Source organism: Castor canadensis, chromosome 11 (genome assembly GCF_047511655.1).
Source record: "Castor canadensis chromosome 11, mCasCan1.hap1v2, whole genome shotgun sequence".
Classification (NCBI taxonomy): domain Eukaryota; kingdom Metazoa; phylum Chordata; class Mammalia; order Rodentia; family Castoridae; genus Castor; species Castor canadensis.
Window position 1 is genome coordinate 92,329,305 of NC_133396.1, and position 22,408 is coordinate 92,351,712.

The 22,408-nt window shown below is 36.3% G+C and overlaps 2 protein-coding genes across 12 annotated transcripts in view; one reads left to right on the plus strand and one right to left on the minus strand.

The window, feature by feature from the left end:
- Firrm (FIGNL1 interacting regulator of recombination and mitosis) overlaps positions 1–14,241 on the minus strand; it is a 44,786-nt gene extending 30,545 nt beyond the window's left edge. For 2 of the 5 annotated variants that reach the window (XM_020171043.2, XM_020171042.2), the window contains exons 1-8: positions 13,924–14,115; positions 11,123–11,162; positions 9,843–9,931; positions 8,375–8,479; positions 7,342–7,482; positions 6,399–6,564; positions 3,976–4,060; positions 3,350–3,488 (exon numbers count right to left, since the gene is read on the minus strand). In XM_020171043.2, the coding sequence (XP_020026632.1) occupies positions 3,350–3,488; positions 3,976–4,060; positions 6,399–6,564; positions 7,342–7,482; positions 8,375–8,479; positions 9,843–9,931; positions 11,123–11,162; positions 13,924–14,034 (876 nt within the window). In that variant the 5' untranslated portion in view covers positions 14,035–14,115. Of the gene's footprint in view, positions 1–3,349; positions 3,489–3,975; positions 4,061–6,398; positions 6,565–7,341; positions 7,483–8,374; positions 8,480–9,842; positions 9,932–11,122; positions 11,168–11,371; positions 13,619–13,921; positions 14,116–14,217 lie in introns of those variants that run through there. The other 3 variants (XM_074047516.1, XM_074047518.1, XM_020171044.2) reach the window with 3 other exon arrangements.
- Mettl18 (methyltransferase 18, RPL3 N3(tau)-histidine) overlaps positions 14,134–22,408 on the plus strand; it is a 34,348-nt gene continuing 26,073 nt past the window's right edge. For 2 of the 7 annotated variants that reach the window (XR_012438840.1, XM_074047526.1), the window contains exons 1-2: positions 14,135–14,308; positions 15,095–15,187. Coding sequence is in view for 3 of the 7 variants with exons in the window: in XM_020171063.2 (XP_020026652.1) it covers positions 15,271–16,389 (1,119 nt within the window). In the remaining 4 variants the exon portion in view is untranslated. Of the gene's footprint in view, positions 14,423–14,469; positions 14,644–15,094; positions 20,816–22,408 lie in introns of those variants that run through there. The other 5 variants (XR_012438841.1, XM_020171063.2, XM_074047524.1 and 2 more) reach the window with 5 other exon arrangements.

The following is a 22,408-nucleotide window of genomic DNA, read 5'->3' on the forward strand; positions in this document are numbered from 1 at the left end:
AGTATCAATTATTCCTTTATTTTTATTTATTTTTTATTATTCATATGTGCATACAATGCTTGGGTCATTTCTCCCCCCTGCCCCCACCCCCTCCCTCTGCCCCCCCCACCCCCCATACCTGGCAGAAACTATTTTGCCCTTATCTCTAATTTTGTTGAAAAGAGAGTATAAGCAATAATAGGAAGGAACAAGGTCTTCCTTTCTTTAAATAACATATTGAAAGAATCTAAAAGTAATAGACTGGAGATGTGGCTCAAGTAAGTGGTAGAGTGCCTACTTTGCAAGCACAAAGCCCTAAGTTCAAACCCCAGTCCCACCAAAAAAAAAAAAACCTAAATGTAACAGACAAACTAAGTGTAGACAATAGATAATAAAGTATGTGCTCATTCTCTGAACACAAATTTCTAATAAGCATTATATGAACAAAAGTAGAAATTATAATGGAAATTAAATTATATGTTAGGGCCTCATAAATTTCTGTATCTTCACAGAAACACTAAATTACTAGCAGCTAAAAAGCTTTATGTTGAGAAGTCTAATTCAATATTCTTTTTGAACCTAAACTCAAGATTTAGTAGAGCATATTTTACCAACTTCAGGGCTGTTATATATTGAACTGTTAACACCCCCCCAAAAAAAACCCCTAATTCTTCAGAATATGACTTTATTGGGAAAGAAGGTCACCAAAGACATAATCTAGCGAGACAAGATCATTCTAGGCTGGGGGCACCCTAAGCCAATGTGATTGTGAAGATGGAGGCAGAGGTCGGAATGAACGCATCTGTAAGCTGAGGAATGCCTAGACTGCCAGCAGCATTAGCAGCTAACAGAAAGGACAAAACAGATTCATTTCTGAAGCCCTGTGAATATGGCCCTCAAGAACCATTCACTTTGTTGTCATTTGTTATTGACAGCCCCAGAAAACTAACAGAAGGACTAGTGTCCTTCTGTTATATATGCCATACTATTAACTAAACCTACTGGTTTTATTTTGACATTTTTGGAAGCATGTACTATGATCTGAATGTTTGTTGCCCCTGTCCTCCTCCCATACACACCAAATTAGTATGGTGGACCCCAACACTCAGCTGGATAGTATTAAGAGGTGGGGCCTTCAGGGAAGTGATTAACTCATGAATGGATCAGTGACCTTATAAAAGAGGTTGAAGAGCATTGCCTTGCCCCTTTCACCTTGTGTGGGATGCAGCAAGGAGGTAATATCTTAGAATCAGAGAGCAAGATCTCACCATACAATACACTGAATCTGCTGGCACCTTAATCTTAGTCTTCCTAGCCTTCAGAACTATGAAAAATAAACTGTTATCTATAAATGACCCAATTTAAAGCACTCTGGTATAGCAGCCCAAACATACTAAGAAAAGGGGAAAGCTGATTGAAAAATGTCCTAAGTATCAATAGTAAACAGCAGAGGGTGTTACTGATCAAAATTTAAATTATACAGTCTATCTCAGAGCTCCATTTCAGGTAATGGACAGTGAGTGAGTAGAGCTTGTCACATTTACCATTCCCAAATTTGCAAAGATGAGTAAAAACACAAGAATTTGCTTGGACAGTCAGGAGAATTTTCAATGTAATTGTCTGATTTTCATGTACAAGCAGTCTATATAAGACAAACTTTACATATAAATAGCCACTCTGGATAGGTATCATCAGTCTCACTTTTCTCTTGTTCCTTGGGCTTTCCTCATCTTCCTCCTGTAAAGGAATCTCTGTCTAATCTTACTTCCAAATACTGGTTGGAGAGTGTGTAGTGTTGAGACAGGCAAAAAGGAAATTGGAAAGGAGGAGGTTGGATTGAAGATATGTGGTATACAGGATAAAGGTAGAGAAGGGAACAACCTCCCTCTATTGGCACAGGATAGCCAACCAAGTAACTTCTCCGTTCAGCACAGCAAAGGGAACCAGAAAGAGTACATGAAGAAACTGGGAGAGAAAAAGAAAAGAGGTAAAGGAAGCAGGAATTTAAAGGGAGGATAGAAAGGAAAAAAAGAAAAGAATCAAGAAGAAAAAGATTAGCCCCTTTTTAAAACTATGCCTCACTTCTTTCTTACTTTCAGAACCTTTTCCAAAGTTCTACACTCCTCTAGGGTCTGCTTCCAGATTATACCAGCCCTGGGCATTGTCACCAGCTTGGGGACCTAAATGAATGTCTATATTCCATGTCCCCACAGCTGCTTGGTAGGGAAGAACACAGACACAAAGAAGTCTTATACCAGCTTGTAGATCTCTAAGAGAGGCTGGAAATCCTATTCTAGGATGAAATAGTCAACTTATTTTCCCATTAAAGTTATTACATACAACTATTAGGTCCTGAGTAATGTTAATTGTATAATCTAGGGCTGTTTAAAGAAAATTAGAGGACTAGTTTGAGAACAAAAGGAACTATATTTTTATAGGAAAATGAGGTGTAATTTCCTATTATTTTATGACAGATTTTTAGAACACAATTTATTTCACAAATGGGATGTCAGTTCAACACTGTAACTTCTGGAAGACAAAAATAAACATAAATATACACCAATTTCAAAAGACAAGCCAGTCACTGGTGGCTCACACCTGCAATCCTAGCTACTTAGGAGGCTGAGATCAGAAGGATGTCGATTCAAAGCCAGCTCAGGGAAAAAGTTCACAAGACCCTATCTCAAAAATCCTTTCACAAGAAAGGGCTGGTAGAGTGGCTCAAGGTGTAGGCACTGAGTTCAAGCCCCAGTACCACAAAAACAAAAACAACAAAAAAAAAGACTGATAGATACACATACACACACACATATCATTAAAAGTTCTATTTCATTGGTGAAGAAAAGACAAAAAGGTTGACTGTGGCTATAGCAGGAAAAATAAACACATGACAAAGAAATCAGAATTTTGTTCTAGGGCAGAAAAGAACAAAAGGATTCTAAGGAGAATGCTTTGACCAACCAGTTAGTACATAAATCTGAGGGACTGGTAGACTCCAGAGGTGATGAAACAGTTAATGCAATGAAATGTTCTGGGTGAAAAATAACTATGGGCTATAAATAAACCTACAGATTTTTAAAAAGGAAATAAATTAAAACTCTCTTAAGTAAGCTGGGCACCAGTGGATCGTGCCTGTAATCCAAGCTACTTAGGAGGAGAGATCAGGAGGATCGTAGTTCGAAGCCAGCCTGAGGCAAATAGTTCTTGAGACCCTATTTCCAAAAAAACCCTTCACAAAAAAGGGCTCAAGGTGTAGGCCCTGGGTTCAAGCCCTGGTACAACAAAAAAAAAGTGATCCACATGTTCAACTGAGAATTATAACCGCCAAAGGAAGAGCTATTTTTTCCAGTGCTGATAGATCATATTTTACCTGTGTGTCTGACTGTGTCATCTGTTCAGCTAATTGTAAACAAGAATGGAAGGAGAAAATAGTATCTTCACATAAGCTAGCAATTATATCTTTGTGTTTCAATTGGCTCTTTATAATCGACTGGTGTTTAACACTCTGCCTAAATAAATAAAAAGAAAAGAATACAATCACCACAAGTAACACATCAAATAATTCAGGGCCATTTACTTTGTAAATGAAATTAAGCTTAAACAACTCAAGTGTATATAATGGATTACATTATTGCTCTACATACAGTTACTAATTTACCTAAGTTTAGAAATAGGATACTTGACAGTCAGTTAAACAACAGGAACAGCAGGAAAGTGGTTCAGACACAGCCTGGTAATTTCAGAACTAGCTAAGTAGGCAGAACTTATTTCTTTATGTAGAACTTATTTATCAATTTATTTAATTTCTACAGGCATCAGTATAAAGAAGTTCAGTTTGGTTTGGGAGCTACAAGTAGGATATCTGGATTATCAGACCACAGTGTCAGTAAACACTATACACACCCACACAAAATGTGTCAAATGAAATCTAAGAAAACATGAATAATTAGGATTTGGGATACAGAAAAACTATAAAGTAAAAACTAACAAACTTACTTAATTATAAACTTCCAAGTATTGGCATGAAATGCTTGATCCATACTGGAAATAACAGAGCAGATATCCAACAAGGAATGGATAACTACAAAGAAAGACAACAGAACTCTGAGGATATTCAAATGTCACATGGGGTGAGATTCTCCAACCTTTAAAAGTACAAATGAACATCTCAATATCCAAATTAAAACAGGTAATACATTCTTCTAAGAAGGTGGCGAGGATGGATGAGGGAGAACAAAAGAGGGTATATCTAAGATATATTATAAGCACATATGTACTATAACAATGTATCCCCCTGTAATCTATTACATGCTAATAATAAAAAATTGAAAAAATAGGTAATGCAATTTGAAAATAAATGAAAAATAATTATTGAAAAATAAATGTAACACTTTTTACATTTTTAAAAATTATGAAAAACTAAACTTTGAAGTTTATATCTACTCCATGACCTAAATAATTAACAGTGTTCAGTGACATAAAAGTTGTACCCTAGGGCTGGGGGCATCACTCAAGTGGTAGAGCACCTGCCTAGCAAGCACAAGGCCAAATTGTTACCTCCCCCCCCAAAAAAAAAAGTTGTGTCCTATTTTAACTGAAATATTCTACATATGCAACTTAAAAAATGACAAAGTGCTAAGAAAAGAAAACCTAACAAGGAGGAATTAAAACTAATTTATACCATGTTCATGCAAGGCTTTTACTCTGCCTATGGTAGGTAATTTGTAAAAATGGCCACAATAAATGCCCTCCTGAATCCATACTATTCCATACCGTCTCAGGGCATATAGCTCCATGACTTGATTTGACAATGGGAACAATAATAAAATTAAGGTAAGTTCAGATTTGGAAAGTACTTGTGTGCTGGGACTTGTCCTCTCTTGCTATATTTGGAAACTCTGACAGAGTCTGGGTTACTTTTCTAAATGATATCATATACGTGACTCTCTCAGTACTTCTGCCTCTGCCAACAGCCAAATGTAAGTGAAAGTTACTGAATGGCAAAAACATGAGTGAGCCAGCTGCAATGAGTGGCAAAGAAAGTTGTCTCAGTTGATCCCAGCCTAAACTGCAAACTCACAGAATTGTGAATAAACAAAATAATTGTTTTAAGCCAGCAGACTTTTGGGATTGTTTGTTACAGAGCAAAAGATCCCTGATAGATTGCACAAAACCAACTTATTCTCTTACACCAAAATTAAGAATATAATCTTCGCCCTCATATGCATTAGAGTATTATTTTTCAAACTCTGGGTCATAATTCATTACTGAGTGATGAAATCAATGAAGTAGGTTATAATCAATAATTTTTTAAACCTTTTTTCCATTTTATTAGCATATATTCATTGTACAGTGAGGATTTGTTGTGACAATTCCAAATAGCCTTACATTGTACATTGGTTAGATCACCTCCTCCAAACTCTCCCCCACCACCCCTTATTTTTTCATTTTGCAGACAGGGTCTTGCTATGTATCCCAGGTTGGCCTTGAACTCAAAATCCTCTTGTTTTAGCCTCTAAGTGCTGGGATTACAGGCATGCAACACCACACCTGGCTAACAATAAGCAATTCTTTACAAATGAAATAGTAAACACAAGTCTCTGGGTTTAATTTCTAGCACCACAAAAAAAAAAAAAAAAAGCAGTGATAGAGTGCATCACATGAAGAATAGGTATTATTTCATTATGCTAAGTAAATATGCCTGTGGATGTACACATACACATTCATAAACACATATATACTTACATACATTCTGGGAAGGAATGTAAACTGCATTTCTAATGGGTACAGTGAATAACCTCTGAAAGCTACTTTCTCAGAATACAGACTACTTTAGAGGATATAAAGTTGCATACTTTTGTTAAATTTTGTGGAGAAATTATCTACTATAAATTTTACAAATCTACAAGACATCAAAAATAAATTTTACAAATTTTAAAATTTAAAAGACTAAACTATCACCCAGTAATTTTCTTTTTTGTGGTACTGGGGACTGAACTCAGGGCCTCGCATTTGCTAGGCAAGTGCTCTACCACTTAAGCTATTCTGCCAGCCCTTTTTGCATGGGTTATTTTTGAGAAAGGGTCTTAATTTATGCCCAGGCTGGCCACAATTCTCTTATTTGTGCTTTCCTGTAACTGGAATAACTACTGTACAACACCTCATCCAGCCATTGGCTGACATGGGGTCACTTGAACTTTTTGCCAATGCTGGTCTTGAACTACAACCCTCTCAATCTCTGCCTCCCTAGCAGCTAGGATTACAGGCTTGAGCACCTGACAAGAACTGGGTTTAGTTTTTGGTTTTTTTTTACACATAATGAGCAAGCTATGATGACTCAATAGAAACAATGTTGGGTTGAGTAACTGATATATGAATTAGTTATTCTGCATTATATTTTATAAGTATTCTTCACTCACCTAATACCATATTCAAAATGTCAGCAGTCTCATCTACTAAAGGGTCCATGCAAACCATGTCCAGCAGTTCCATCAGCTGCTTTTGAAGAGCATAGGCTTCCTTGAAAAGGGCCTGGAGAAGGTCTGACACAAGGTGTAAATGCCCAGAATATACAGATTCGCTATTCTAATCACAAAAATGTAGAGAAAAAGTAAATTAAAAAGAGCTCCAGAGCCAAATTTACTTTAATTCATACTATCAGAGATCAAAATGTAATGCTTTTAACTGGATCACATATTCATTAAACGTTTTAGTGAATATCCATTTTATACAATGGACATACGTTTTATATAAAGCATTATATGAGAGATACAAGGATGTGTAAAATGTTTTCTGACTTCCACGATCATTTGTATATAGAACTAAAAGGGAAATTAAGTTAGGTCAAGTGCATGACTTGTCACCAAATAGAATTATTAGTTAAGTACTAATTTTCACTTATCCAACAAACAGAAATAGCAAAACTATCTACCTCCTACAGATTTTAAGCCAGCTTTTGTACCTTTAAAGCTGCCTAAGGAATGTAGAAATAGACTAAATAAGGGTTAACTTCCCACTGTAAAGGGAAAATAAGCACCTAATCATTACAGTGATTGGTCTATCATGGATGCGATGACAGACAATTTCATGATCCCTATGATTAAATGAAAATCCTTATCACTTCTTTTTTTATAGAGGGGAAATAAGAGAAAACAAAAAATCTCCCAAAAGTCCAGTTTTTATGACTTCCTTGTTACCCTTTGTTTTGAAATTTTTATTTACATGTTTGTTCTTTTTTCTATGAGAAAGTTAATCCCCAAAACATCATCCCAAAATGTAAAAATCTTATGTACAAACACTATTGTAATTGGCCATTTTGCCCATGATTCTAGGGTATTTAAAGTAACTAGACTCATTACTTACCTTACAATGTACAAATGTACTTTTGATTATATGAAGGACTGAAGAGGGGAGACTATGAATACTTTCTAGAATGACAGATTCCTGTGTGGCACAGACATGCTGAACACATCCTGTAAGAACTCCTAAAACCTGCACCATTGTCTGGAAATAAAGAAAGAAGTTTCATTCTAAATATATATTTTTGTGTGCACTAAAAAAAGCAAAGGCAACAGACAGTATGCCTTGGAATTGCAGGTAGGGTGCTATCTCAACAACTTATCTTCTTATGAAAATGCAGACATTTACCTGGCCTAAGTAAGTATAAAAAAAGCCAGGCGCTGACAGGTTCACGCCTGTCATCCTAGCTCTACTGTGTGTGTGGGTGGGGGAAGCAGTTAAGATCGGGGGATCATGGTTCTAGGCCACCCGGACAATTGGTTCAGGAGACCTCCAAATAACCAGAGCAAAATGGACTGGAGGTGTGACTCAAGCAGTAGAGCACCCACATTGAGGCATGAAGCCCTGAGTTCAAACCCCAGTCCCACAAAAAAAAGTACAAAAAATTGAGAATTCATTTTTCTGTATTCATTTTTTTAAGTCCATAAATTTAATTCCAGCATTAGGCCACTACATAAAGAATATGTGGCTAGTCAATATCAGCATAAAACTTCTCACTTTAGCTGGTTATTGGTGGCTCACACTTATAATCACAGCTATTTGGGAGGTTAAAATAGGGAGGATGGTGGTTGGAGGCTACCTCTGGAAAATATTTCACAAGACCCCATCTCCAAAATAACCAGAGCAAAATGGACCAGAGGCATGGCTCAAGTAGTAGAGTGCCTTACCTGTACTTGTAAAGCCCTGTGTTCAAACTCCAGCCCCATCAAGAAAAGAAACAACAAAAAACTCATTTTTTTTTTTTTTTGAGACAGTGTTTCCCTATGCAGCCCAGAATGACCTCAAACTCAAGACTCTCCTGCCTCCTCCCAAATGCTGGATTACAGATGTGCACTACCACACCTGGTCCCTCTCTCTTTTGAATGCCTTGACTTACTTGTAAAATATTCCTTAAAGTTGTCTGTATTTCTAAATTTTGGCTTGACAGTCCACTGGCTTGACTGGTTAATTCATACATCATATCATCAAATAATTTTACAGTCTGTGAAAACAAACCAGATTATAAATGGGAATAATAAAAACCACTAGGAAAGTAAAATGTACCTTTAAAGGAAAAAAAAAAAAAACCACAGTAGGTTGATTTAATTCTGAATTAATACCCATCCATTGCCTAGCCTAACAATTTCAGCCAATTAAAGTAAAAGTATGTCATTAAAGCATTTCTACAATACAGTCTTTAAAAAAAAAACCCTCAGGCCAGAAGTTGATTTATTTTGTATTTCTGTGATTTCAATCTATTTAGCAATACCTACAGAAACAAAGCACTGAGTTCAAGTGCAGCTGCATCAAATGTTAAGTACTACTGTTTGCTGATAAAAGATGACTGCCGTATCAATCAACATTTATGTGGGCATTTACAAAGCCCAGAGGCTAAATTCATGGTAGCAGTCACAAATATGTATTGAATTACCCATTCATTATTCACTTAAATTCTAACTAGTTTACCTTTTTGACCAATTCGAGATTGTACAGTATTGTAACCTTACAATTAACAAGCTTTTTGTATACAAAGTTAACTATCCTAATATCTTAAGACTGGGATCATCCTAAACAACTTAAATGGCCTAAATGCTGTATTACAACAACAAGGTCAACAACACTATGTAGTTAAAATGGACCTTGTTTCTCATAGAACTGTTAATACTCACATCCCTTTTTTCATCTATGTAATAGCTGAACTTTTTTCTGATGGTCATAAAAAAAGTTCTAAGACTCTTCAAAAAGAATATAATCAAATGACTATGAGTAAAAGGAATTCTGATGATCTGCTTCAAAGCTAAACTTAGAAATCCATTCTAATAAAATATTATCTATCATAAATAAATCTGCTCACTTTGGCACCAAAGAACCTCTAGTTCCCTTTCCTTTAAAAACAGTATGGCTCTCATTTTCAGAGAAATGTCACATATACCTTAAAAAGCAATAATGTAGTCTGTGAGTTTAATATTTTCTCTTAGTTACTTGATTTAACAAATATTTCAGTTTTTTTTCTTCTAAGACATTAATACTTTGGGCTGCATTTAACAAGTATTAGTAAACACTACAGAAAAGATAAAAACAAAAGGACTTGCCTAACTTCCATCACCCACCCCAAAATTTCACTTAATAGCTTTAAAATGCAAGAGTAAGTCAACCACAAATAATTTAAATTAGTTAGTAAAGGTTCTGAAAAGCTAATCATTTTAATCACTTAATGATCATAAAAACACCATCACGAGATCTATTTTTTACTACTGAGTTGTACTTCAGTAGTGCCTGATATATTAGAATACAAGAATTATCTAAAACTGAGGCTAGATTTTACCAACCTTTATAACATATAGATTAAGAAAACAATACTATACCTTCGGTAACACTTGTGAAAAGAAAGTTTGTTCCAATGTCAGGTGGTTCATATGAGGTAAAAACATCTCTATAATAATTTTCAAAATTTCTATAAAGCAAAATAGTAACATTTTGTCAACATATTCAATCATTTCAACAAGTTACTACAGTTTATCAAATGTGAGAATATGTAAGTACTATCAATCTAAAGCTTTAAGCAGTTTCAAAATGCCATGTTTTATATAAACTACTAATTTTTAATAGTAAAAAGCATCTACAATAGCATAAAAAAGAAAAACTGCCTATATATCCAACTATAGTAAAACCCATATATATACACACAGGCATATATACACATACACATGTACATAAAGAATGATAGGCTAACAATATTTAAGAATGATATGAGACTGTTCTTATCAAAATCTTAACCGTTTCAGATTAGTGGATGTTTTATTACTGTTTCTGATTTTTTGTATGTTTCAATATTCAACAATGGATATGCATGACATTTACACTCAAGATAAAAAAAAATTCTTACTTAAAAAAATTAGACCCCAATAAGCAATACAAATTCAGAATAACAAACATTCCACAACCAAGTAAAATACAAAAAATAACAAGCTAACACAAAAAAATGAGTAAACTGAGCAACTTACAGTCTTAACTTTCTACCTCCTAAAAGTAAATCTTATCAAGGAAGACTGACAGATGAAGATGAGAAAGCCAACTTTCTCCAAATGACAATTTGTCAACACCTGGACAATCAGCCTTTTCTAACTCAGTAAAGTGTTTTCTAAATTAAACATGTTAGCAGCTAAAGGTTACTATGTTTTACATAGGTCTAAACACAAAGTAACAACATTGAAAATTCACAACAGTGCTTACACATACACCATGGACAAACCCTTTGACAGCTACCAAAATGGAATTTAAAACTTAAGCACTCTGATTTGAAGGAATTTGCTCATTTCATGTAACTGAAGGTTACAGAAGATAAATAGAGAAAATAATTAGAGGTGACGAGAAAGCTTGTCTCTTTTCTTCAACAAAACTAGTGATAAAGGCAGAACACGACCTGCCTGGAACTGACGGGGGAAGGGCAGAGAGGGTGGGAGAGAGCAGTAGGGGGAGAAATGACTCAAATAATGTATGCACATGTGAATAAAAAAGAAAAAAAAAAGTGAAGAGAAGAGAAAACTGCAAGGTCATAGTGACCCATATGTCATTAATCCCGTATGTGGGAATTAGACCTTAATGACATCAGAGCAAATCATTTAGTCAAAATAACTTTACTTACGAACATTCTCAATCCAACTCTCAGAATGCTGATACATGGAGTAAAATATGAAATAATTAAGGAAGATACTAGTATTATAGCAATAGGGTAGTCATTACTGAGAACAAGTTTAAAAATAACCCTTAGGAAATTTAGAAATGTTCCACAAGAGACTGAAATTAGACTCAAATTACTGGTTTTTTAAAAGTAAACAGTGTCGTGAAAATACTTTAAGGAAATATTTTCAAAATTACTGAGGAATAAACTTACCTTTGCAAACTATGTGTAGTCATAAAATACTTTTGATAGAAAACAGTGCTATAATAATCCATGGACTTCTGGTTCTACTACAGAAAAGACATTCCTGTCTCTTCGGCATTTTTACTTTATTAGTCTCTATCTTGAATCTTTTTATGTTATTTGCATACCTATCTTACCAGACTTCCCAAACCCAAATTCTTCTGCACACAGCAGGAGCTTGCAAATTTGTTACAAATTATTCCATGTTCGATAAAAAAGTTTATAGTATCCACCTTATAAACTACACTTATACACCAATGAGAATTACTGGAAATATTTTATTGTAAAAATATAAGGATCATTAAAGAATATGTCAAGAGAAATGAATACCCATAACTATCACAATACTTGATTCCTCTTCTGAAACCTTATTTTGCATATGTTTTTTAAAACAGCAATAGAAATGAGGTATAGTAGTGAACTCATTTGAGTTCAGTGGAGAATTTGCCTAATGGAAAAATTCCAGTTAAGCCCAAAAAGCTTCCTGCTAAAAACACAGGTAAGAAGTAGACAGTATGTAAAATATAGAATATGAAAATAATTGTTTGGGTGATGGGATTGAGGATTTACTGCCCTTTTCTTTCATTTTGTTGCAAACAGTGAAGATAAGACTACTGCCAAACTCTGAAAGAAAAAAAAAAGTTATCTGAGTATTTCAAACATCTTTAAATTTTTTTTTTTTTTTTTTTGGTGGTGGTGGTGGTACTGGTGTTTGAACTCAGAGCCTCATGCTTGGAAGCAAACACTCTCCCACTTGAACCACTCCACCAGCTTTCAAGCATTTTTAAAACATGAGTATTTTTAGACTTTTACTGAACACATGTGAAGCACTATTTTCAGTGCTGAGGATAAAGCAGTGAAGTAAACCAAATCCATGCCTTTATAATTTACAATGTAGTAAGGAAAAATGGGAGGGAGAAGCAAATAATTTCTGTTAATAACCAAATGCTTCCTCGAAAACTCAACAGGGAAATAAAGATAAGTTTTAACAGAATGAATTTGGGGGGACTACCTAAGACTGAGGACTCTGAAAAGACCCCTTTAAAGAGGTAACCTTTGAGCCAAGACCTGAGCAAGACATTCAAAGGGCTTAGAGAAGAACTAGGCTGAGCACAAAGATTGTGGGTAGGTGACATTGATGTATTTGCAGAAAGAGTGTAGTTAGTGTAGAAAGTTAAGGCTCCTACTATGGGGAATCTTTAAATTTGGAAATCCTATATTCTTATTTCAATTAGGAAGACATGGGGGGGGTTACAGGAAAATGATGTGCACTGTATTTTGCACTCTAAACTTTAAAAAAAAATAGAGGGGAACATGAGTAGGAACAGGAAAACTAAATAATGGGTTTGAAATCAAAGTGGGGATGGAGGTAAGTGGAATGGTTCAAGATATAATAATGTGCTGATTGAAAATGAAAAGAGAATTCAAGATTTGTTAACATGAAGAAAAATGGAGGAAAACAGATTTGAGTTCATTTGAATATGTTAAGTTCCAGATGCAAAGCAAGGTGGGAATGTTGATTTGAAATCAATTTAATGGCATCCCCCTATACGTTTGAGGGGAGGAAAAAGAACCATCATACTCCTTTATCCTTGTTCCCATGCCTGATACCTACACAGTAAATATTTTCGAGTAGGAGGATGGCAGTTTCCACATCTGCAGAAGGCCTAAAAGGACTTTAGTATCTCGTGGGATTTTGCTAATACCTAGGTGATTGACTTGTATGTAAAGGCTGTGAAAACTTATTTGAGCACAAAACTTATTTGTGTTCTCTCCAGGGACCGCCATTCCGTTTCTTCTGATACAATTTTATGTTAAAAGTGAACTCAAAAGATGTAAAATTACCTATTAACATTCAGTGTTAAAACCCCACATTTACAGCCACAGATTAATAAATTGTCTGCACCTGGAAACGGTGGCGATCAAACAACTCAAACACAGCAAATTAAAGCTAACAAATGAAGCAACTCGTTTTAACCAGCAATAAATGTCAAGAAGTGCAAGAGGGGGAGAAGGAAAAACATTTTTATTTATACTGAACATCTCTTAAAGATTTGGCTCCCTGGTAGAACTATGTACTTTAATTCTCACCCTACCGAAAAAGATATTCGCCACTTATTTCACGTATAAAACCCCAAGAACATCTATCCCGCTTTACTTCATTCAGCTATTAAGAGCCAGAGCTAGCGTCTCCCCCAGAACCTCCCCACCCACACAAGTATTTACACTTGACTGCAAATACGGCGTACAGAACAGCTCAAAGGTAGAGAGGAATGGACGAAACTGCCAACGCCAAGGTCACCAATTCTGCCAGCCCTTCCAGAGGAAAGCCAGGCATGCCTCGATCTCTGCGCCCACGGTTCTCGCCCGCCCCGTTCCCTTAGCGTTCATCCTACTCATTAACAGAGAAAGGAGAAATCCAGGCCCCAGCAACACGCAGCCCGGCGGTAAGTGGGACTGGGCAGGGGGCAAACTTCGCCACCCATCCTTAGCCCCTCTCTAGGTGGAAGTAACAAGGATATAAGGAGCCGGGGCACAACAGAAGGCAGCTCCCGGCGGCATAGCTCCTCCGACCAGCTACTTAATTCTTCCAAGGGAACCGAGCTCGCCGGGACCGCACGTTCCTGAGACATACTTTGGCCGACCGATAAAAATTCACACCAGTCCCGCCACAGCCCACACCGGAAGCTCCTGCTATCCCGGCAGGCCTTGCGAGCGCTCGGCGGACACTAAGACCATAGAGAGGAAGCCGGTTGGGTTCTTGGGTGAGCCCGGGAGCAAACGGGCTTGTCTGGCCCTCGGAGGACTCGACTCACTGGTGCGCTATTTCCAACCGGAAAAGATGTGGTGACGCGGGGTGTGTCTGCAGGGTGATTCCACGACATGCCGGACAAGTTGCGGCTCCAGGTATGTATCACTGTAAATTTTACAACGAGCTTGGACATTTCGCAGAGATGAGGCCGGAAGTGCTCAGATTTGCTTCCTTCAGCCCCGCGATGGATTTGACATTGCACGTCTAAGGTCAGATTTGACCGGCACCTGTAGCCGGAAATGACTCCCAGCCCCACAGCCTGGTGGGATAGAAGTGATCTCACCAGCTAAACTGTGCGCTCCCCTTTGCAAGGGGAGAAGAATCCCACCTGCCAGAATTGTACAAATTGAAACGTAGTGTAAAAGTGTCTGGCAAATCGATACAAAGAAGATTCTCAATAAAGTTGTTTCCACTTTCTCCCGCCTTCCAGGTAGTACAACACCCTTATCTTTTCTGCTCCTCAACCAAACTAATCTTTTTAAATTACTCCAGTAACATAAAGGACGCAAAGATGCTGATCTGGAAAATGATTTTACTGAAGATATCTGAATGAATTTACACACACCAGATCATAGAATGCTCACTAATCAACACAATCTTAAACTCTTTTTTGTGACAGTAACAGTAGTGAGGACATTCTGGAAGTTTAGGGATGATTTTGTTTTGGCACAGTTTATTTTCTCCAATGTTTGAATCCTTAAGGTTTCAATGTGTATGTTTTTCCAAGTCTTGTAACACCCTCCTGTACACACACACACACACACACACACACACACATACACATACAACTTTTTTAGAAAAGAGCTTTATGGGGAGGAGGAGCTGTTTACTATTTTAGTGAAATTGGCATTTTCTTTAATTATTTTATTTATTTTCTCCAGGGCTAAACTGAAAGAGGAAAAAAAACCTGTAAAAAGTCTTTGGAAACATGTGAAACAGAAATTGACCTCAACAAAAATAATCGGATAATTGAGGTAAATTTCTGTATCATCAAGTTCTACTTAGAAGTTGAGGCATCTTTTTTTGAATTTAAGGATTGGATGCAGATAATAAGAAAATGACCTTTCAATTTAATTTCACTATAGAAGGCCATCTAGAAAATGAAATAACACCTCTTGGAGATGGAGTTTTGACTCTGGATTCCTCAAAAGAATCATCAGCTTTAGAAAATCGAAAAGGAAAACAGAAGGACAGAAAATGTTCCACAGAACAGTCTGACTTGCCTCAGAATCACTTGTGGGAATATGCATCAGTGGGAAATGCAGGTGCTTCTCAAGACACTGACACCCCACTCAGTGCAACTAACAGTTCAGAGGACTTGGGGCCATGTGCAAAACAACTCTGCTTAACAGTTGCCAAAGAGCATGCTGTGCCTAAAGATTTAAAGAAAGTGTTAGAAAATAAAGCCATAGAAATGCTACCAGGTCTCCAGCATGTTAACATATCAGTAGTGAAAAACATCTTGTTGAAAGAGAACTTCCCTGGAGAAAACATAGTTTCAAAAAGCCTTTCTTCTCACTCTGATCTGATTCCAGGTGTTTATGAAGGAGGTTTAAAAATCTGGGAATGTACTTTTGACCTCCTGGCTTATTTTACAAAGGCCAGAGTGAAATTTTCTGGGAAAAAAGTGTTGGATCTTGGCTGTGGATCTGGATTGCTGGGTATAACTGCATTCAAAAGAGGGGCCAAAGAAATTCATTTTCAAGATTATAACAGTTTGGTGATTGATGAAGTGACTCTACCTAATGTAGTATCTAACTCCACTTTGGAAGATGAAGAAAATGAGGGAAATGAACCAGATATAAAAAGATGCAGAAAGTCAAAACCACAAGAACTATGTAAATGCCGGTTCTTTTCTGGAGAGTGGGCTGAGTTTTGTAAGCTTGTATTAAGCAGTGAAAAACTCTTTGTAAAATATGACCTCATTCTCACCTCGGAAACCATTTACAATCCGGATTATTATAGTACTTTACACCAGACATTCCTTACACTGTTGGGTAAAAATGGAAGAGTGCTTTTGGCCAGCAAAGCACATTATTTTGGTGTCGGTGGAGGTGTTCATCTTTTTCAGAAGTTTGTAGAAGAAAGGAATGTATTTGAGACTAGAACACTAGAAATAATTGATGAAGGACTAAAGAGATTCCTTATTGAACTGACTTTTAAATACTCAAGTTAATAATCACTTCATGGCCTGAGTGAAATGAATAGAATGACCCAAAACTTGTGAATGTTCAATTTCTGTTTTGCTATTATTTTTTGCTAAATATGGTACTCATTTAGGTATGTTTCCAAATAATAGGCCAACTTGTGTTACCAGTCTTGTATTTATCAAGTGAAACCGAGAAAGGTCCTTGAGCTTTTGATGAGATCTTTGTAGTTAAGAGTTCTCTGTTCTTCATCTTCATTCTGTTTGACCTTCCTACCACCTTTGACATTACATAAAATTGTTGCCAGAAAATCCTGCCATTTCTTACCAAGCTTGTGTATTTCTTTCCTGTCTGGTAGTTCCTTATTCACATGAAGTGCCTGGCCAGATTATTAAATTCTTTTACATCATAAAATAGTACTTATTCTAAGTATTAGTTTGGAGACCTTAGGTAACTAGGAAAAAAGGTTTTGGCTCGTTTTTATCTTCATTTGTATAATCTTCATTTGTATAATATGCATTTGTATAATAAGGGACTAGATGGGTGGTTCAAGTGATAGAGCGCCTGCTTTGCAAGCATGAAGCCCTGAGTTCAAATCCCAGTCTCACCAAAAAATAAATAAAAATAAATGATAAATTCATTTGTATAATAAGGATTGGGAGTTGAACATATCTGTTGTTAAATAGTAGGAAAGAAAAAAGGGGTGGGGGGACTTAACTGCTTTGGTTGATTCTATGCAAAAAATTTCATATCACCTCTGAAACTGAGGTCTGCTATGTTATCTATAATAACAGCACTTTTTTTTTCCTTTTTTGAAAGTACCTTAAATAATGCTACATCTTGGATTTAATTAAGTGTGATATTCACTGGGGATCTACTAACAACCAGGTACTTTGTATAGTATTTGATTACTATTGATAACCTTATAAGATATACATATCATCCCCAATTTAGTAATGATCTTGCCAAAGAATTTTCACCTTTACTATATTCATGGCAGATTAGCTTTACATGATACTTACATTTAATATTCATAACAGCCTGGATTAGTTTTTTGTTGTTGTTTTGCAGTACTGGGGTTTGAATTTAGGGCCTCATGCTTGCTAGGCAGGCACTTTACCTCTTAGTGTGGTACTATTTGAGCCACTCCACCATCTCTCTTTTGGGTTTTAATTACTATTCTCAGCCTATAGATAAGTTGAGACTCAAAGTAATTTGCTCCCAATTACATACATACCCCTTGCATCAGGATCTCAACTGACATTTTATAAAAGCTTTATGCTTTTTACCACGTAGTGGTCTTAGCCATACCAATACCTGTTTTTATCACAGATATTTCTTAACATTTGTTATTCTGAAGTGAAAGTTAAACTTATATCCTTAAAAAAATTATATATATATATATATATACATATATTCCTAATACATATATAATTATAATTATTTTCTAACTATAATATGAAGAAAGCAATTTATAATCAAAAACTTTGTATCTCATCAGGTAGATTCACAGGTGTGGCCTCACAGAAGACACATAGTAGCTAGGTATCACCACTTAACAATCTCTCACAATTCCATTTTCTGCCTTTTTTAAGAAATTAAAAGTGAATTCCGAGAACCTGTGAAAGTAAGGTCATTATCTATTAGGGAAGTTGTCTAAGAGAAGTGTCCTTTAAGGGTAAGGATTATTTATCTGTTTGAAAAAATACATAAAATTACAATAATAATGAACAGTTTGTTTACTTACTACTAAAGGAATTGGCCCAAACAGAATAGAATAAGTGGTTAATTTGTGATATGCAAAAAATATAATGGACAGGTACTATAGTTAGCTTTCCTAAGTGCCTACTAAAGTGCCTTTATGGTAAAATCAGAGATACTCAGTCTCTTGCCCACCCCATGCCTTGTTATGTTGTTACTGGACTATGTATACCTTTGTGTGAAGAAAAAGATGCTCCTTTCTCCAGGGAGATTCAAACCCATGTTAGGGAGTGCCAAAGGGCAGTGGAACAGGCTTGTGTTCAAGCTCATTTGCCTTTCTTAGTAGTCTTTGTAGCTTAGTCCTACAAACTTCCACAATTTTCCAACTGATAAGATAGAGGAAAATAAACTGATCAACACTGAAAGAACATCAAGAATACTTTCTGTACCTGGTGGGTACAAGAAGGGACCTGTAAGGGAAGGGGCTTTTTCGCCTCGTGATGATATCGTGATCATAGCTTCTTTGTTGGGAACATCCAGCATGACAAGACAGAATAAGATTTTAGTTATTGTGCAGCAGGTAGATGCAACTGGGACTAAGCTACAGAGATAAGTATTCCCATAAGAGCTTCTCCCTGCTCACTGAACACCAAGGTGAGCAATGAAGTCAGATGGCTGCTGAAACCTGTCCCTATTGCCTTATCCAAGAGTCTTAAAGGTCCTTTGGCTCTCCCAGCTGCACTGTAGCAACAGCAGTACAACTCTGAAAGACTCCTAACTCATAATCCATTTAGCCATGCAGTTTGGTTGTAGCTCTAGCAATTTTCTCAGCCTACTCTCAGATCTGCAGCAGGTCCCACAAAGTACAGTTCTACTCCTGGTCTCAACAGAGTGGTCATGGATCATTCAGCAGCCAAATCACCTCTTGGATCTTTCTTTTAGAGAACAAATTGTTATCTTAGAAGGTGTATACAATAAACTGACCCACTGTGACTTGAGAGATGTATTTAGTCAAACATTAGTAGAAGACTGAAGATGTGATGATTCAAGCAGTAGAGCACCTGCTTTGGCAGGAAGCCCTGAGTTCAAACCCCAGTCCTACCAAAAATAATAAATGAATAGAAAAAATATTACCCCATTCTAACATGTCTCATAACAGTTTGTCCAAATTCTTTACCCATGTTTAAAATGTCCTAGAACTCAAAAATTTTCAAGGTATTTCCTATTCTAGGTTAAATAACTTCTAGCAAACTTCTGTGATTCTGAACTTGTTTTAAATAGCATGAAAACTTGAGAAATGAGAAGAACTTGCAGGGAAAAGTAGAATAAAGCCTAGAAATTTAAAACATACTCAGTTCACTGGCATACCACATCCACACTAACCAAGAATCTTGAGATGGAGACACATTTTTAGTGTTTTGCTTTCTTTCCTGAGTTTCCACAAATTGAACTCTGTTTCCTGTTTGCTTTACTGCCCTTGGATTTCTCCAGGATTTCACAAAGATTCTCTCACCCTCTGAAAATCTCAGATGAATGTTTTCTATGAAGAGTGGCACAGATGTTTCTAACACCCTGCATTTCAATTCCTCTGACAGGAAATGTGTTCAAGCCTGAATTTTAAGCATTAAAATAATCACCCTCTTAGTTCTGCAACACATTTCATTTTCCCTAAATGGGAAATTATCTCATCCTATAACCTCCCTCCCAAATACTCAGAAAGTCCTTCACCTTTTCTTTCAACATGGTTCAATATAAAGAGAAATAACCTTGGTTAGATTAAAAATCATTAGAGACTGTTTTGTCTCTGGTAATTTTAATCAGTTCGCTATGACTTATTACTATCACTTTGATATTTTACCCAATTGCTTCAAAACCAACAATAAAACCAATTGCCAGAAGCTTAAGTGTAAATTCTTTTACTCATAGTTATTCCTGGATGGGTCCACTATTTGATCCTACATAAAAACCCTCACATGGTTTTCTGTTTCTCTAGAGTATTTAAAAAATAGGAAGAATATATGTCTTCAGTTTGTTTCATAGACTGATTGTTTCTTCCTGTGTTCTGTGTGTATGTATGTGTTTTTTTCTTTTTTATGTATCATGGCACACAGACATTAACGAATGTGAACAAGTGCCTAAACTTTGTGCACATCAATGCTCCAACTGCCCTGGCAGCTTCAAATGTGTCTGTCCACCAGGACAACATTTATTAGGGGACGGGAAGTCCTGCACTGGATTGGAGAGGCTGCCAAATTATGGCTCTCAGTACAATAGATATAACCCTGCCCGGTTCTCCCCCGTGAGAAACAACCACCAACCTCACCAGCATTACAAACAGTACTCACATCTCTACAGCTCCTACTCAGAGTCTAGAAACAGCAGAACACCTCTCTCCAGGACTAGAAGGACTATTAGGAAAACTTGCCCTGAAGGCTCTGAGGCAAACCATGACATATGTAGGTAAATGTCAGCCTATTGTATTTCCTTTGTGTGGGCTCACTCCTTACCAGAGTTGAAGTATGAGCAAAGCACCTTTGAATGTTTGGGTGCAGTGAACTACATCTAATCTCAAGTGTGGATGACTCAAAAAGTTTCAAGACATTTGTTCTGGCACCTGAAACGATTACAAACTTTATTCAAATAAATGATATATTGACATGTGTACATGCTAATAATTTATTGTGTTCTATTAACAGTTTCTCTTTGGATAACCCTTGAAAGTCTTAATAAATTTAAATGCTTTGTAGAACTAAATTTTAGTGGCTTCCATCACGCCATAGACTGTTGGTCCTATACTGCCCATAGAATTTCTCAGTTCAGTTATTATATATGTTACTGACAAGATAATGTGAGCCAGGACAAAATTAAATTGCTCCCTTTTCCCTGAAATGTGTGTATTTAATATCTTTATCTAAACTCACAAGTCTGTAATTTCATTTGCAAAAGTAAATAGTAATTTCCAACTTAAGAGTGGAGGCCTTGTTTTCAGTTAAGTTGTAAACATTACCATCTGTCATCATTTAACTCAATTTTCTGTGAATATGCACAGCTTGCATGTCATTGAGCTAGGCACCAAAGGGAATTAGCAAACCAAAATTAGCCCCACCATTTGCTAGATGGGAAAATAAAGCAAGAAGGAAAGGGAGGAGGAAAGTAAGGAGGGTGGAAAGAAAGAAATGCTGATCAAATTAAAGACCATTATGCCAACCTCATTTTCTTACAATTCTCTTAAGTTTTGTACACTTTGCTTATTCTCTAGAAAATATGCTTTCTGTTAAACACTTAAATATTTTATGGTTTTCTTCTCCGACTTTGGTTTTTTTTCATTTCTTTTTCTCCCTTTCTCCAAACTCTGTTCTTCCATTATCTTTTCATACCTGCTTCCTTCACCAACCTTAATGGGTCCCCCCTCCCTCCTTCTGAGTACTCAAACTTTGTCTTTATTAGGTTTGTATTTTCCAAACTTTTCTGTCTAGATATCCTGATGAGCCTGAAGTTTACTATAATAGATGTGGTGAGCTGTGGCATATGTTTCAAACATTCATGCATGTATACACTCTATATTTTGTCCAATACGGTCAACTAGTATTACTCCCTAAATCTATGGACTCCTAACCATAATTTTGATTATTGGCAAATTTTCATGCCTGTTACCTGGGACTGAGTCTTCACTAGTTAAAACATTTCACTGTTCTTTCATTGACAGAATTAACATGCTACATTTTGTTTCTTGAGTTTCTTCCAAGTAGTTATTCTCACTGGAGAGTTTTCATAGTCTGTTCCCACCCCACACTCGGCCTTCATTTCAGACAAGCTCTTTCTCCTGTTCTGCCTTTACTCCTCTTTGTTTATGCAATAACAAATGAACTAAACCACACCCCACACTATGCACTATTAGGCTGGTTTCCTTTAACACATCTGAAAATGCAAGTCATTTAAGAAACTTTTCCCTGATTAATAATCCAACTCTATTTTTCATCACTACCTACAGCTGAAGTTCTATCATAGAAGAGTCTTCTCTTTTCTATCTTGATGTTCCAATTAGCACCAATATTATGGCATATCAAAATTTAGCTCCCATAATCAGCCACTATTGAGATAGCTACTATTTCAGAATAAGGATCAATCTTAGAAAATTTAAAGTAAACTTTTATAGCTCATCAGTTTCTGGATATTTAAATTTATTTGGGGGTCAATGAGTAGGACTAGATGTTTCTTAAAATATGGTATTTTATAGCGTTGGGACTAATTAAGAAACTTACACTAAGATTGGAGACAGCTCTGAAATTTTGTAACAAGAACAACTTACTATGAACACCAAATGCCTTTCATTAACCATCTGGGATA